Source organism: Oncorhynchus nerka, linkage group LG7 (genome assembly GCF_034236695.1).
Source record: "Oncorhynchus nerka isolate Pitt River linkage group LG7, Oner_Uvic_2.0, whole genome shotgun sequence".
NCBI lineage: Eukaryota > Metazoa > Chordata > Actinopteri > Salmoniformes > Salmonidae > Oncorhynchus > Oncorhynchus nerka.
Window position 1 is genome coordinate 2,469,543 of NC_088402.1, and position 12,896 is coordinate 2,482,438.

Genomic DNA, 12,896 nt, shown 5'->3' on the forward strand with positions numbered 1-12,896 from the left:
TGTTCTCCTTGTAACGCTAGGCCCTGTTCTCCTTGGAACGCTCGGCCCTGTTCTCCTTGGAACGCTCGGCCCTGTTCTCCTTGGAACGCTAGGCCCTGTTCTCCTTGGAACGCTAGGCCCTGTTCTCCTTGGAACGCTAGGCCCTGTTCTCCTTGGAACGCTAGGCCCTGTTCTCCTTGGAACGCTAGGCCCTGTTCTCCTTGGAACGCTAGGCCCTGTTCTCCTTGGAACGCTCGGCCTTGTTCTCCTAAGTGCGCTGGCTTGTGTTCCAGCCCTGTTCGAACACACCTGATACTGCAAATCAGCTTCTCGTCAGGACCTAGGCTACTTTAGCTGAATCTTTAAAGTATGTTGGAGCTAAAACAAAGGCCTGCACATCCACCAGGCTCTCCAGGAACAAGGTCAACCACCCTTACAGATGCTGTCTGTTCCAAATGACACCTTATTCCCTTTATAATGCAATGTAGCACGGCTGAAAGATATGGGGGAAAAAAATAATAATCTATTGACAATTTTAGACTTAAAAAAAAAATATATATATATATATTGCAGTTTGACTTATTTAAAATGAAAACAATTGGGTGAACTGTTAAAATCATATAAATATAATGATTTATATTAGGAAGTAAAGTGGAAAGCAGCATCATTCTTGTTTGTAACAATGTGTTGACTGTATTTGACCTAACAGAACATCATCCACAATAATACTGGATTAAACAGAGGACGAGGAGCCCTGACCTAACAGAGGGGCCCGGACCTAACAGAGGAGCCCTGACCTAACCTAACAGAGGAGCCCTGACCTAACAGAGGAGCCCTGACCTAACAGAGGAGCCCTGACCTAACAGAGGGGCCCGGACCTAACAGAGGAGCCCTGACCTAACAGAGGAGCCCAGACCTAACAGAGGAGCCCTGACCTAACAGAGGAGCCCTGACCTAACAGAGGAGCCCAGACCTAACAGAGGAGCCCTGACCTAACAGAGGGGCCCTGACCTAACAGAGGGGCCCTGACCTAACAGAGGGGCCCTGACCTAACAGAGGGGCCCTGACCTAACAGAGGGGCCCTGACCTAACGGAGGAGCCCTGCCCTGACCTAACGGAGGAGCCCTGCCCTGACCTAACGGAGGAGCCCTGACCTAACAGAGGAGCCCTGACCTAACAGAGGAGCCCAGACCTAACAGAGGAGCCCTGACCTAACAGAGGAGCCCTGACCTAACAGAGGAGCCCTGACCTAACAGAGGAGCCCAGACCTAACAGAGGAGCCCTGACCTAACAGAGGAGCCCTGACCTAACAGAGGAGCCCTGACCTAACAGAGGAGCCCTGACCTAACAGAGGAGCCCTGACCTAACAGAGGAGCCCTGACCTAACAGAGGGGCCCGGACCTAACAGAGGGGCCCTGACCTAACAGAGGAGCTACTTGAGTGACAGGGGGTGTGTGTGGGAAGCAGCTGTTAGAGGGAGAGAGGACAAAGAGTCAACTAGAAAAAAAAAAACATTGCAATATGGATATTGCACATGTCAATATTTAAATTACGAATGCAATTAATTGTGCAGCCCTGCTATTTAGGGAATAGGGTGCCATTTGGGAAGCACATTCCCGTTTCTCACCAGACAATGGAGAAAGGACCAAAGACACCATCAGCAACTGTACTTGTAAGATTTTAACCATACTCACTGAGAACACTGCATTCTGGAGTCCAAAGGGAATGGGCGTGAGTCTCGCCAAGGCCACCACTTTGAGTCCACTCCCCCCCTCCACCACCCTTATTACAGCACTGAGCTGTTCAGAGTTCCCCACCTTGTTGACCACCCAGTCCGTCAACAGTCTCTTACACACCAGGTGAGCCACAAAGGTACCTATGAGCACGCCCACCATCACCAGTCCCATACCCAGCACGAAGCCATAGAGGTATCCCGCAGCCACGTTCAGTACGATGTACCCCCAGCCGAATGGGAAGGACACAGTGATCAGACCAACTATGAACAGCATGGCTCCAACCAGGCTGTCCAAGCTCTCCACCCAGAGAAGAAGGTCCTTGAGGTACTGTCGGACTAGAGCCACGGAGGAGAAGCACACAGCTGTCAGAATGCATGCCAGGAGGGCACTCTTGAAGCAACACGTGGTAATACAACACGGGTGTCTGAACTCCCCGTTGGTGGCGCCACCGGTGAATGACACGCCAGTGTCAACGATGCTCTCCGGGTCTCCACCCGACTTGCCGACGGCGCCTCCTCTCTCGTCAAAGGCGTTGCATATCAAGAGGTCCATTTTATCGCACTCGTCCGGGGAGGATCTCTGGAGCCAACGGTTCAGCTGGATCTGTCCTTTGACCGCAGCGTGTTTAAGGACCTTTAGGACGACCTGCAGGGATGGTGGCGACCCTGCGCCCCACATGGTGGCCCGACAGCGGAGTCTCAGGAAGATGGACAGTCACGCTGACTGGTTGTGCCCAGATGTAAGATGGAGCGTTTGTGTGAACTTGAATATTTACCGTTTATCTTGTAGAAACGACGACGCTTGATCATAAACAGTGACAACTGAGAAAGGTAAATTGGGGTGACGTGCTGACAGTGAGGAAGGTTATCGATGGTTTCTGTGTTGGGGACACATGTCTTATTCTTCAGCATAGAGGGTAACTGTTTCCATAGGCTTCAAAATGAAATTCTTCCCGTCTGGGTTGCCGTCATAAGAATGACCGTTCAGTCGGACAGTTCTTGATCTTGGATTCACCAAATTGGGAGACATGCCAGTCCAATGATTTATAAAAAACGTTTCCACATCGCCTCGAATCGGAGGCGAACGTAAATGAAACAATCAGTGCGTTGAAAAGCATCGGTCGCCGTTATTCTGGAGAACGGAGGCAAAACGACGACAACAAACCAGAAAGTCACGGTATTGCTAAAAAAAAAACGGCTGATCAAGTCAACTATTCGTATCGATACGAAAACGGTCCAAAGATAAATCCGTGCAAGAATCCCAACTTTTGCGAGTCGTCTGTCCTATTTGATCGGAAAAGCAGCGAGTTGCTACTCCACCGAGTCGGTCAGCTGCCGTCTGTGTAAAGTCCTAGAAACCCGTCCCAACCGGCAGAGTCACCGGACATGGACCTTGTCTTCCTGGTGCACAGTGATAACCGTGTTGTCTAAGTCCGTCTGATAGCCAGCTGCGTCTTATTACTTGTTCAGCCCACAACAGTAAATGGTGTTGACGTTGAACGCTATTCATCCACCAGCCACAGCTCTGGTTGTTTCCCATAATGCCAAGTACCAGATCATGTGACTTACTACCGTTCTGGCCTATGAACCACAGCGGAATAAACCCACCTGACTCTCGCTCTCTGTACACACTAAACAAACCAGACTCTCTCTCTCTCTCTCTCGCTCTCTGTACACACTAAACCCACCAGACTCTCTCTGTACACACTAAACCCACCAGAATCTCTCTCTCTGTACACACTAAACCCACCAGACTCTCTCTGTACACACTAAACCCACCAGACTCTCTCTGTACACACTAAACCAACCAGACTCTCTCTGTACACACTAAACCCACCAGACTCTCTCTGTACACACTAAACCCACCAGACTCTCTCTGTACACACTAAACCCACCAGACTCTCTCTCTCTGTACACACTAAATCCACCAGAATCTCTCTCTCTGTACACACTAAACCCACCAGAATCTCTCTCTCTGTACACACTAAACCCACCAGACTCTCTCTGTACACACTAAACCCACCAGACTCTCTCTCTCTCTGTACACACTAAACCCACCAGACTCTCTCTGTACACACTAAACCCACCAGACTCTCTCTCTCTGTACACACTAAACCCACCAGACTCTCTCTGTACACACTAAACCCACCAGACTCTCTCTGTACACACTAAACCCACCAGACTCTCTCTGTACACACTAAACCCACCAGACTCTCTCTCTGTACACACTAAACCCACCAGACTCTCTCTGTACACACTAAACCCACCAGAATCTCTCTCTCTGTACACACTAAACCCACCAGACTCTCTCTGTACACACTAAACCCACCTGACTCTCTCTGTACACACTAAACAAACCAGACTCTCTCTGTACACACTAAACCCACCAGACTCTCTCTCTCTGTACACACTAAACCCACCAGAATCTCTCTGTACACACTAAACAAACCAGACTCTCTCTGTACACACTAAACCCACCAGACTCTCTCTCTCTGTACACACTAAACCCACCAGAATCTCTCTGTACACACTAAACCCACCAGACTCTCTCTGTACACACTAAACCCACCAGACTCTCTCTGTACACACTAAACCCATCAGAATCTCTCTCTCTGTACACACTAAACCCACCAGAATCTCTCTCTCTGTACACACTAAACAAACCAGACTCTCTCTGTACACACTAAACCCACCAGAATCTCTCTCTCTGTACACACTAAACCAACCAGACTCTCTCTCTCTGTACACACTAAACCCACCAGAATATCTCTCTCTGTACACACTAAACCCACCAGACTCTCTCTGTACACACTAAACCCACCTGACTCTCTCTCTCTGTACACACTAAACCCACCATGTCTCGTTGGACAAAACCAAACAGTACTGATATAGACTAGCACAGTACGAGTTATACACTGAAACCCAATCAAACAGGGAAATGGTTCCAATCGGTGTTCCACCTTTATTTAAGTAAAGAACAAGAACAAATAGTTATTTACAATGACAGCCTACACCGGTCAAACCCTAGAAACACAGGTGAGTTATCAATATATTCAGCCTCTATTTACTCTCACATTCGAAAAAAGCTAATTAGCATCAAAGAAAACATCACTGAAGACTACAAATCCCTGCAGGTCATCTGACACCTTTACTAACACGTGTTGTGTCCATTTAAAACTTGCACAAGACAGTTCACAGAATTGTCGATTTAAAGACATTTTACCAATTTAATCATAACATATAGATAGTTAAGATTATCAAGGCATTTGTACCTCTTTATGATAGCCTCATTATCAAGGCATTTGTACCTCTTTATGATAGCCTCATTATCAAGGCATTTGTACCTCTTTATGATAGCCTCATTATCAAGGCATTTGTACCTCTTTATGATAGCCTCATTATCAAGGCATTTGTACCTCTTTATGATAGCCTCATTATCAAGGCATTTGTACTCTTTATGATAGCCTCATTATCAAGGCATTTGTACCTCTTTATGATAGCCTCATTATCAAGGCATTTGTACCTCTTTATGATAGCCTCATTATCAAGGCATTTGTACCTCTTTTATGATAGCCTCATTATCAAGGCATTTGTACCTCTTTATGATAGCCTCATTATCAAGGCATTTGTACCTCTTTATGATAGCCTCATTATCAAGGCATTTGTACCTCTTTATGATAGCCTCATTATCAAGGCATTTGTACCTCTTTATGATAGCCTCATTATCAAGGCATTTGTACCTCTTTATGATAGCCTCATTATCAAGGCATTTGTACCTCTTTATGATAGCCTCATTATCAAGGCATTTGTACCTCTTTATGATAGCCTCATTATCAAGGCATTTGTACCTCTTTATGATAGCCTCATTATCAAGGCATTTGTACCTCTTTATGATAGCCTCATTATCAAGGCATTTGTACCTCTTTATGATAGCCTCATTATCAAGGCATTTATACTTCTTTATGATAGCCTCATTTTTATTGGGGGGGGGGGGGGGATACAAGCAATGTCAGACTAAGTCTACACGAAACACAGCCCTTATTTTAAATGTTTCTAAAATCCCCTATTGGGAAAAAAATGATTGGAACCATTTCCTTGTTTGACCACTAGGTTTTATGGGTATTATGACTCATACTGTGGTACTCTGTACTAACAAGATACACATCCTCTTTGGTAAAGTTTGACAGCTGTTGGCATCCAATATGTTGCATTTGCGCACCCCCTAACTCAAATCAAATCAAATTTATTTATATAGCCCTTCGTACATCAGCTGATATCTCAAAGTGCTGTACAGAAACCCAGCCTAAAACCCCAAACAGCAAACAATGCAGGTGTAGAAGCACGGTGGCTAGGAAAAACTCCCTAGAAAGGCCAAAACCTAGGAAGAAACCTAGAGAGGAACCAGGCTATGTGGGGTGCTCTTCTGGCTGTGCCGGGTGGAGATTATAACAGAACATGGCCAGTTTATAGTATAGATCAATTACACTTTGTGATACAAAATGGGAAAGGGGAAGCGAGAAAAAAGTTAAATGACCTAACAGAGGAGCCCTGACCTAACAGAGGGGCCCGGACCTAACAGAGGGGCCCTGACCTAACAGAGGAGCCCGGACCTGACCTAACAGAGGAGCCCGGACCTGACCTAACAGAGGAGCCCGGACCTAACAGAGGAGCCCCGACCTAACAGAGGAGCCCGGACCTAACAGAGGAGCCCTGACCTAACAGAGGAGCCCTGACCTAACAGAGGAGCCCGGACCTAACAGAGGAGCCCTGACCTAACAGAGGAGCCCGGACCTAACAGAGGAGCCCTGACCTAACAGAGGAGCCCTGACCTAACAGAGGGGCCCTGACCTAACAGAGGAGCCCTGACCTAACAGAGGAGCCCTGACCTAACAGAGGAGCCCAGACCTAACAGAGGAGTTAAATAAATTTAGTTAAATAAAAAAATTACATGTTTAAATGACTCTACCAACTAACCATCAGGTCATTCAACTACTTTAAACCCAATGTGTCAAGTAATTATCTTTTTGTTTTCTCATGATTTGGTTGGGTCTAATTGTGCTGTTGTCCTGGGGCTCTGTGGGGTCTGTTTGTGAACAGAGCCCCAGGACCAGCTTGCTTAGGGGACTCTTCTCCAGGTTCATCTCTCTGTAGGTGATGGCTTTGTTATGGAATGTTTGGGAATCACTTCCTTTTAGGTGGTTGTAGAATTTAACGGCTCTTTTCGGGATTTGGATAATTATCCGGTATCTTCCTAATTCTGCTCTGCACGCATTATTTGGTGTCATGTCATTATTGTAATTCCGTTTGAATATTCGATGAGGGGTGTTGACGTCAACTGCCTGTATTCAGTGGAGATGCTTTGCTGTAGCCTCACAACCATGAATATGCATGAACATCTCGAGGCAACTCCGATATAAATGTTTTTCTCAAAATTGCCGGGAATTTCCTACTTATATCAGTACACTCATAACTTAATCATTACGAAACGTATATTTGAGCAAATAAAACTCACGTAGCAAATAAGCCATTCATTTTATGTCGACCAAATTCGAGACATTCCCTCATTAGCCTCCATACAAAAACTCCTTGCATGGTGTACGAAACAACGAGAATACGCCACCTGCTGGAAGAAGACAGATTTTCCGCCGAGTTGGGCCTCTCTCTCTCCGTCTTCCTTCCTGTCCTCAACAACTGCAGCTTGATGTCGGAACCAAAGCATTGTGGGATACCTTTTTTTATTTATTTTTTAAAGAATAACGTAAACAAATGAAATATTAATACAATATGGCTAATGTAATTATCTAGATGTTACTGTAATATATAGCCCACAATGTGTCTAGGCTACACATGGGTTGCTGTAGGGGCCATTTTAGAGGCTTAACCTGTGTTTGAGAAACCAGCCCTTAATGAGCAAGTTCCCCAGACACCAGCCACGGGGTTAATACCAATTGCATTTGACTGCTGGGCATGTTGTTCACCCAGTAATGTATGGGAACTGGTTTACATGTGCAGAGCATTCAGACTCCTGACTGTTTACACATTTTGTTACGTTACAGCCTTATTCTAAAATGTATTTAAAATAAAAAAATAAAAATCTTCATCAATTTACACACATGGGGTATTGTGATGTCATTATGGGATATTGTGTTGTCATTATAGGGTATTGTGATGTCATTATGGGGTATTGTGATGTCATTTTAGGGTATTGTGATGTCATTAGGGTATTGTGATGTCATTTTAGGGTATTGTGATGTCATTTTAGGGTATTGTGATGTCATTAGGGTATTGTGATGTCATTTTAGGGTATTGTGATGTCATTAGGGTATTGTGATGTCATTTTAGGGTATTGTGATGTCATTAGGGTATTGTGATGTCATTAGGGTATTGTGATGTCATTAGGGTATTGTGATGTCATTTTAGGGTATTGTGATGTCATTTTAGGGTATTGTGATGTCATTTTAGGGTATTGTGATGTCATTTTAGGGTATTGTGATGTCATTAGGGTATTGTGATGTCATTTTAGGGTATTGTGATGTCATTTTAGGGTATTGTGATGTCATTTTAGGGTATTGGTCATTTTAGGGTATTGTGATTGTGATGTCATTTTAGGGTATTGTGATGTCATTAGGGTATTGTGATGTCATTAGGTATTGTGATGTCATTAGGGTTTGGGTATTGTGATGTCATTAGGGTATTGTGATGTCATTAGGGTATTGTGATGTCATTAGGGTATTGTGATGTCATTAGGGTATTGTGATGTCATTAGGGTATTGTGATGTCATTAGGGTATTGTGATGTCATTAGGGTATTGTGATGTCATTTTAGGGTATTGTGATGTCATTAGGGTATTGTGATGTCATTAGGGTATTGTGATGTCATTAGGGTATTGTGATGTCATTAGGGTATTGTGATGTCATTAGGGTATTGTGATGTCATTAGGGTATTGTGATGTCATTATAGGGTATTGTGATGTCATTATAGGGTATTGTGATGTCATTATAGGGTATTGTGATGTCATTAGGGTATTGTGATGTCATTAGGGTATTGTGATGTCATTGATGAGGATTTATTATTTATTTAATCCCTTTTAGAATAAGGTTATAATGTAACAAAAATGTGTGAAAAAGTCAAGGGGTCTGAATACTTTCTGAATGCTCTGTACATGTAAAACAGTTCCCATACATTACTGGGTTACTTATTACTCTGAGTTCATCCACTCACAGAAAAGAAGGCATCAACCTAGCAGTAAAACACATCAATATCTTCAGACAAATAGCAAAAGAAGCACAAACAAAACTAAAGATGACAACTGATTGTAAAACTATCAGGAAAAACACAGCAAACCAAAAGTACAGAAACCCAAATAATGGTGAATTACGCCTTCATTACTGTGAGCCTTTAAAAACTCTCAGAACCAACAAGCCCAGTACAGTGCAAGCAACAGACACCAAGGAGTACGGAAACACAACTTCTGGCAACAACAAAAATAGAAAATCCAAACAAGAATTAATAGATGATCAACATTCATTGGACTCCCCAAAAACTTCAAGCATGCGGACCTGATGACATCCTAAATGAGATGCTCACATTCACTAGCGCAACATTTCAATTGGCTATATGAAAACTGATCCTGAGTGTAGATTATTTCCCGGACATCTAGAATCAACGACTCAATAACTCCAATCTTTAAGAACGGAGACAAATTTGACCATAAAAATTGCAGAGGCATTAGTGTGAACAGTAACCTGGGGAAGGTTTTCTGCAGTATTATAAATGTAAGAGTGGGCTTCCCGAGTGGCGTAGCGGTCTAAGGCATCAGTGTTTGAGGCATCACTACAGCTCCGCGTTCGATAACAGGTTGTGTTACAGCCGGCCGTAACTAGGAGACCCATGAGGCGGCCCACAATTGGCCCAGCGTCGTCCGGGTTAGGGGAGGGTTTGGCCCAGCGTCGTCCGGGTTAGGGGAGGGTTTGGCCCAGCGTCGTCCGGGTTAGAGGAGGGTTTGGCCCAGCGTCGTCCGGGTTAGGGGAGGGTTTGGCCCAGCGTCGTCCGGGTTAGGGGAGGGTTTGGCCCAGCGTCGTCCGGGTTAGGGGAGGGTTTGGCCCAGCGTCGTCCGGGTTAGTGGTTTGGCCCAGCGTCATCCGGGTTAGGGGAGGGTTTGGCCCAGCGTCGTCCGGGTTAGGGGAGGGTTGGGCCCAGCGTCGTCCGGGTTAGGACAGGGTTTGGCCCAGCGTCGCCCGGGTTAGAGGAGGGTTTGGCCCAGCGTCGTCCGGGTTAGAGGAGGGTTTGGCCCAGCGTCGTCCGGGTTAGGGAGGGTTTGGCCCAGCGTCGTCCGGGTTAGGGAGGGTTTGGCCCAGCGTCGTCCGGGTTAGGGAGGGTTTGGCCCAGCGTCGTCCGGGTTAGGGGAGGGTTGGGCCCAGCGTCGTCCGGGTTAGGACAGGGTTTGGCCCAGCGTCTCCCGGGTTAGAGGAGGGTTTGGCCCAGCGTCGTCCGGGTTAGGGAGGGTTTGGCCCAGCGTCGTCCGGGTTAGGGGAGGGTTTGGCCCAGCGTCGTCCGGGTTAGGGAGGGTTTGGCCCAGCGTCGTCCGGGTTAGGGGAGGGTTTGGCCCAGCGTCGCCCGGGTTAGAGGAGGGTTTGGCCCAGCGTCGTCCGGGTTAGGGGAGGGTTTGGCCCAGCGTCGTCCGGGTTAGGGGAGGGTTTGGCCCAGCGTCGTCCGGGTTAGGGGAGGGTTTGGCCCAGCGTCGTCCGGGTTAGGGGAGGGTTTGGCCCAGCGTCGTCCGGGTTAGGGGAGGGTTTGGCCGAACGAGCTCTAGTAACTCCCTGTTGGTGGCTGGGTGCCTGCAAGCTGACTCCGGTCGGCAGTTGGATGGCGTTTCCTCTGACACATTGGTGCGTCTGGCTTCCGGGTTAAGAGAGCAGTGTGTCAAGAAGCAGTGCAGCTTGGCAGGGTCGAGTTTCAGAGGATAGGTGGCTCTCGACTGTCACCTCTCCCGAGACCGTAGGAGAGTTGCAGCGATGGGACTGTAACTACCAATTGGATACTTCGAAAAATAGGTGTTTTTTACAATTTAATTGTAAGAGTTATAAACTTCCTTAATAAGCACAATGTCTTGATTAAAAGCAAGATTGGATTTATACCAATACATAGCACGATCAATCATATTTACACACTACAATATTACCAAAATGCACGCTTGCTTTATCGACTTCAAAACAGCATTTGATTTTATTTGGCATACATGACTGTTCTACAAAGTTATTGAAAGTGGTGTAGGGGGTAAAACATGACATAATTAAATCAATGTCTACTGGCAATACATGCAGCATCAAAATGATTGAGTCTTTGAATGAAGAGGGACATAAAATACAACACCCACATCACACACTGCCACCTGGTGGGCACTGGAAATACAACACCCACATCACACTGCCTCCTGGTGGGCACTGGAAATACAACACCCACATCACACACTGCTTCCTGGTGGGCACTGGAAATACAACACCCACATCACACTGCCTCCTGGTGGGCACTGGAAATACAACACCCACATCACACTGCCTCCTGGTGGGCACTGAAAATACAACACCCACATCACACTGCCTCCTGGTGGGCACTGAAAATACAACACCCACATCACACTGCCTCCTGGTGGGCACTGGAAATACAACACCCACATCACACTGCCTCCTGGTGGGCACTGGAAATACAACACCCACATCACATACTGCTTCCTGGTGGGCACTGGAAATACAATCATAATAATATTGCTGTCTGATATTGGGGATCCAGTCTGGAGGTGGGATGCAGTCTTGCTGTCTGGAGGTGGGATGCAGTCTTGCTGTCTGGAGGTGGGATCCAGTCTTGCTGTCTGGAGGTGGGATGCAGTCTTGCTGTCTGGAGATGGGATCCAGTCTTGCTGTCTGGAGGTGGGATGCAGTCTTGCTGTCTGGAGGTGGGATCCAGTCTTGCTGTCTGGAGGTGGGATGCAGTCTTGCTGTCTGGAGATGGGATCCAGTCTTGCTGTCTGGAGATTGGGATGCAGTCAGTTGGGGTATATTTCTACCTACCATAGAAGACCGTAGGAGAGTTGTAATTGTGCAATAGGATACACACTACATTTGAACTAGGGCCCATAAAATGGAATAGGGTGCCATTTGAAGTCAGAAGTTTACATACACCTTAGCCAACTACATTTAAATTCAGTTTTTCACAATTCCTGACATTTAATCAGAGTAAAAATTCCCTGTTTTAGGTCAGTTAGATCACCACTTTATTTTAAGAACGTGAAATGTCAGAATAATAGTAGGGAGAATTATTTATTTCAGCTTTTATTTCTTTCATCACATTCCCAGTGGGTCAGAAGTTTACATACCCTCAGTTAGTATTTGGTAGCATTGCCTTTAAACTGTTTAACTTGGGTCAAACATTTCGGGTAGCCTTCCACAAGCTTCCCACAACAGGTTGGGTGAATATTGGCCCAAAATCAGTCAGGTTTCTAGGCCTCCTTGCTCGCACACGCTTTTTCAGTTTTGCCCACAAATTATCTATTAGATTGAGGTCAGTGCTTTGTGATGGCCACTCCAATACCTTGACTTTGTTGTCCTTAAGCCATTTTGCCACAACTTTGGAAGTGTGTTTGGGGTCATTGTCCATTTGGAAGACCCATTTGCGGCCAAGCTTTAACTTCCTGACTGATGTCTTGAGATGTTGCTTCAATATATCCACATATTTTTTCTAGCCTTTCAGGTTATGTCGATATAGGACTCGTTTTACTGTGGATATAGATACTTATGCCAAACAGTTCTATTTTTGTTTCATCTCCAGCATCAAAAGTATGATATTTTCACAAGGTTCTTTGCGGTTTTGTTGTTCTGTGATTCATTTGCACTTTTCGTTTTACTGTGGATATAGATACTTATGTACCTGTTTCCTCCCATCTTCACAAGGTTCTTTGCTGTTGTTCTGTGAGACAGAACGTCCCTCTAGGAGACAGAACGCGTCTCCTTCCTGAGAGGTAATACGGCTGAGTGGTCCCTCTAGGAGACAGAACGCGTCTCCTTCCTGAGAGGTAATACGGCTGAGTGGTCCCTCTAGGAGACAGAACGCGTCTCCTTCCTGAGAGGTAATACGGCTGAGTGGTCCCTCTAGGAGACAGAACGCGTCTCCTTCCTGAGAGGTAATG

The 12,896-nt window shown here is 46.0% G+C and overlaps 1 protein-coding gene across 1 annotated transcript in view; it reads right to left on the reverse strand.

Annotated features, from left to right (window-relative positions):
• LOC115132666 (transmembrane protein 64-like) overlaps positions 1–3,242 on the reverse strand; it is a 44,565-nt gene extending 41,323 nt beyond the window's left edge. The window contains exon 1 of the mRNA XM_065020114.1: positions 1,674–3,242. Coding sequence (XP_064876186.1) covers positions 1,674–2,393 — 720 coding nt within the window. The 5' untranslated portion in view covers positions 2,394–3,242. The remainder of the gene's footprint in view (positions 1–1,673) is intronic.
• Positions 3,243–12,896: the final 9,654 nt, after the last annotated feature.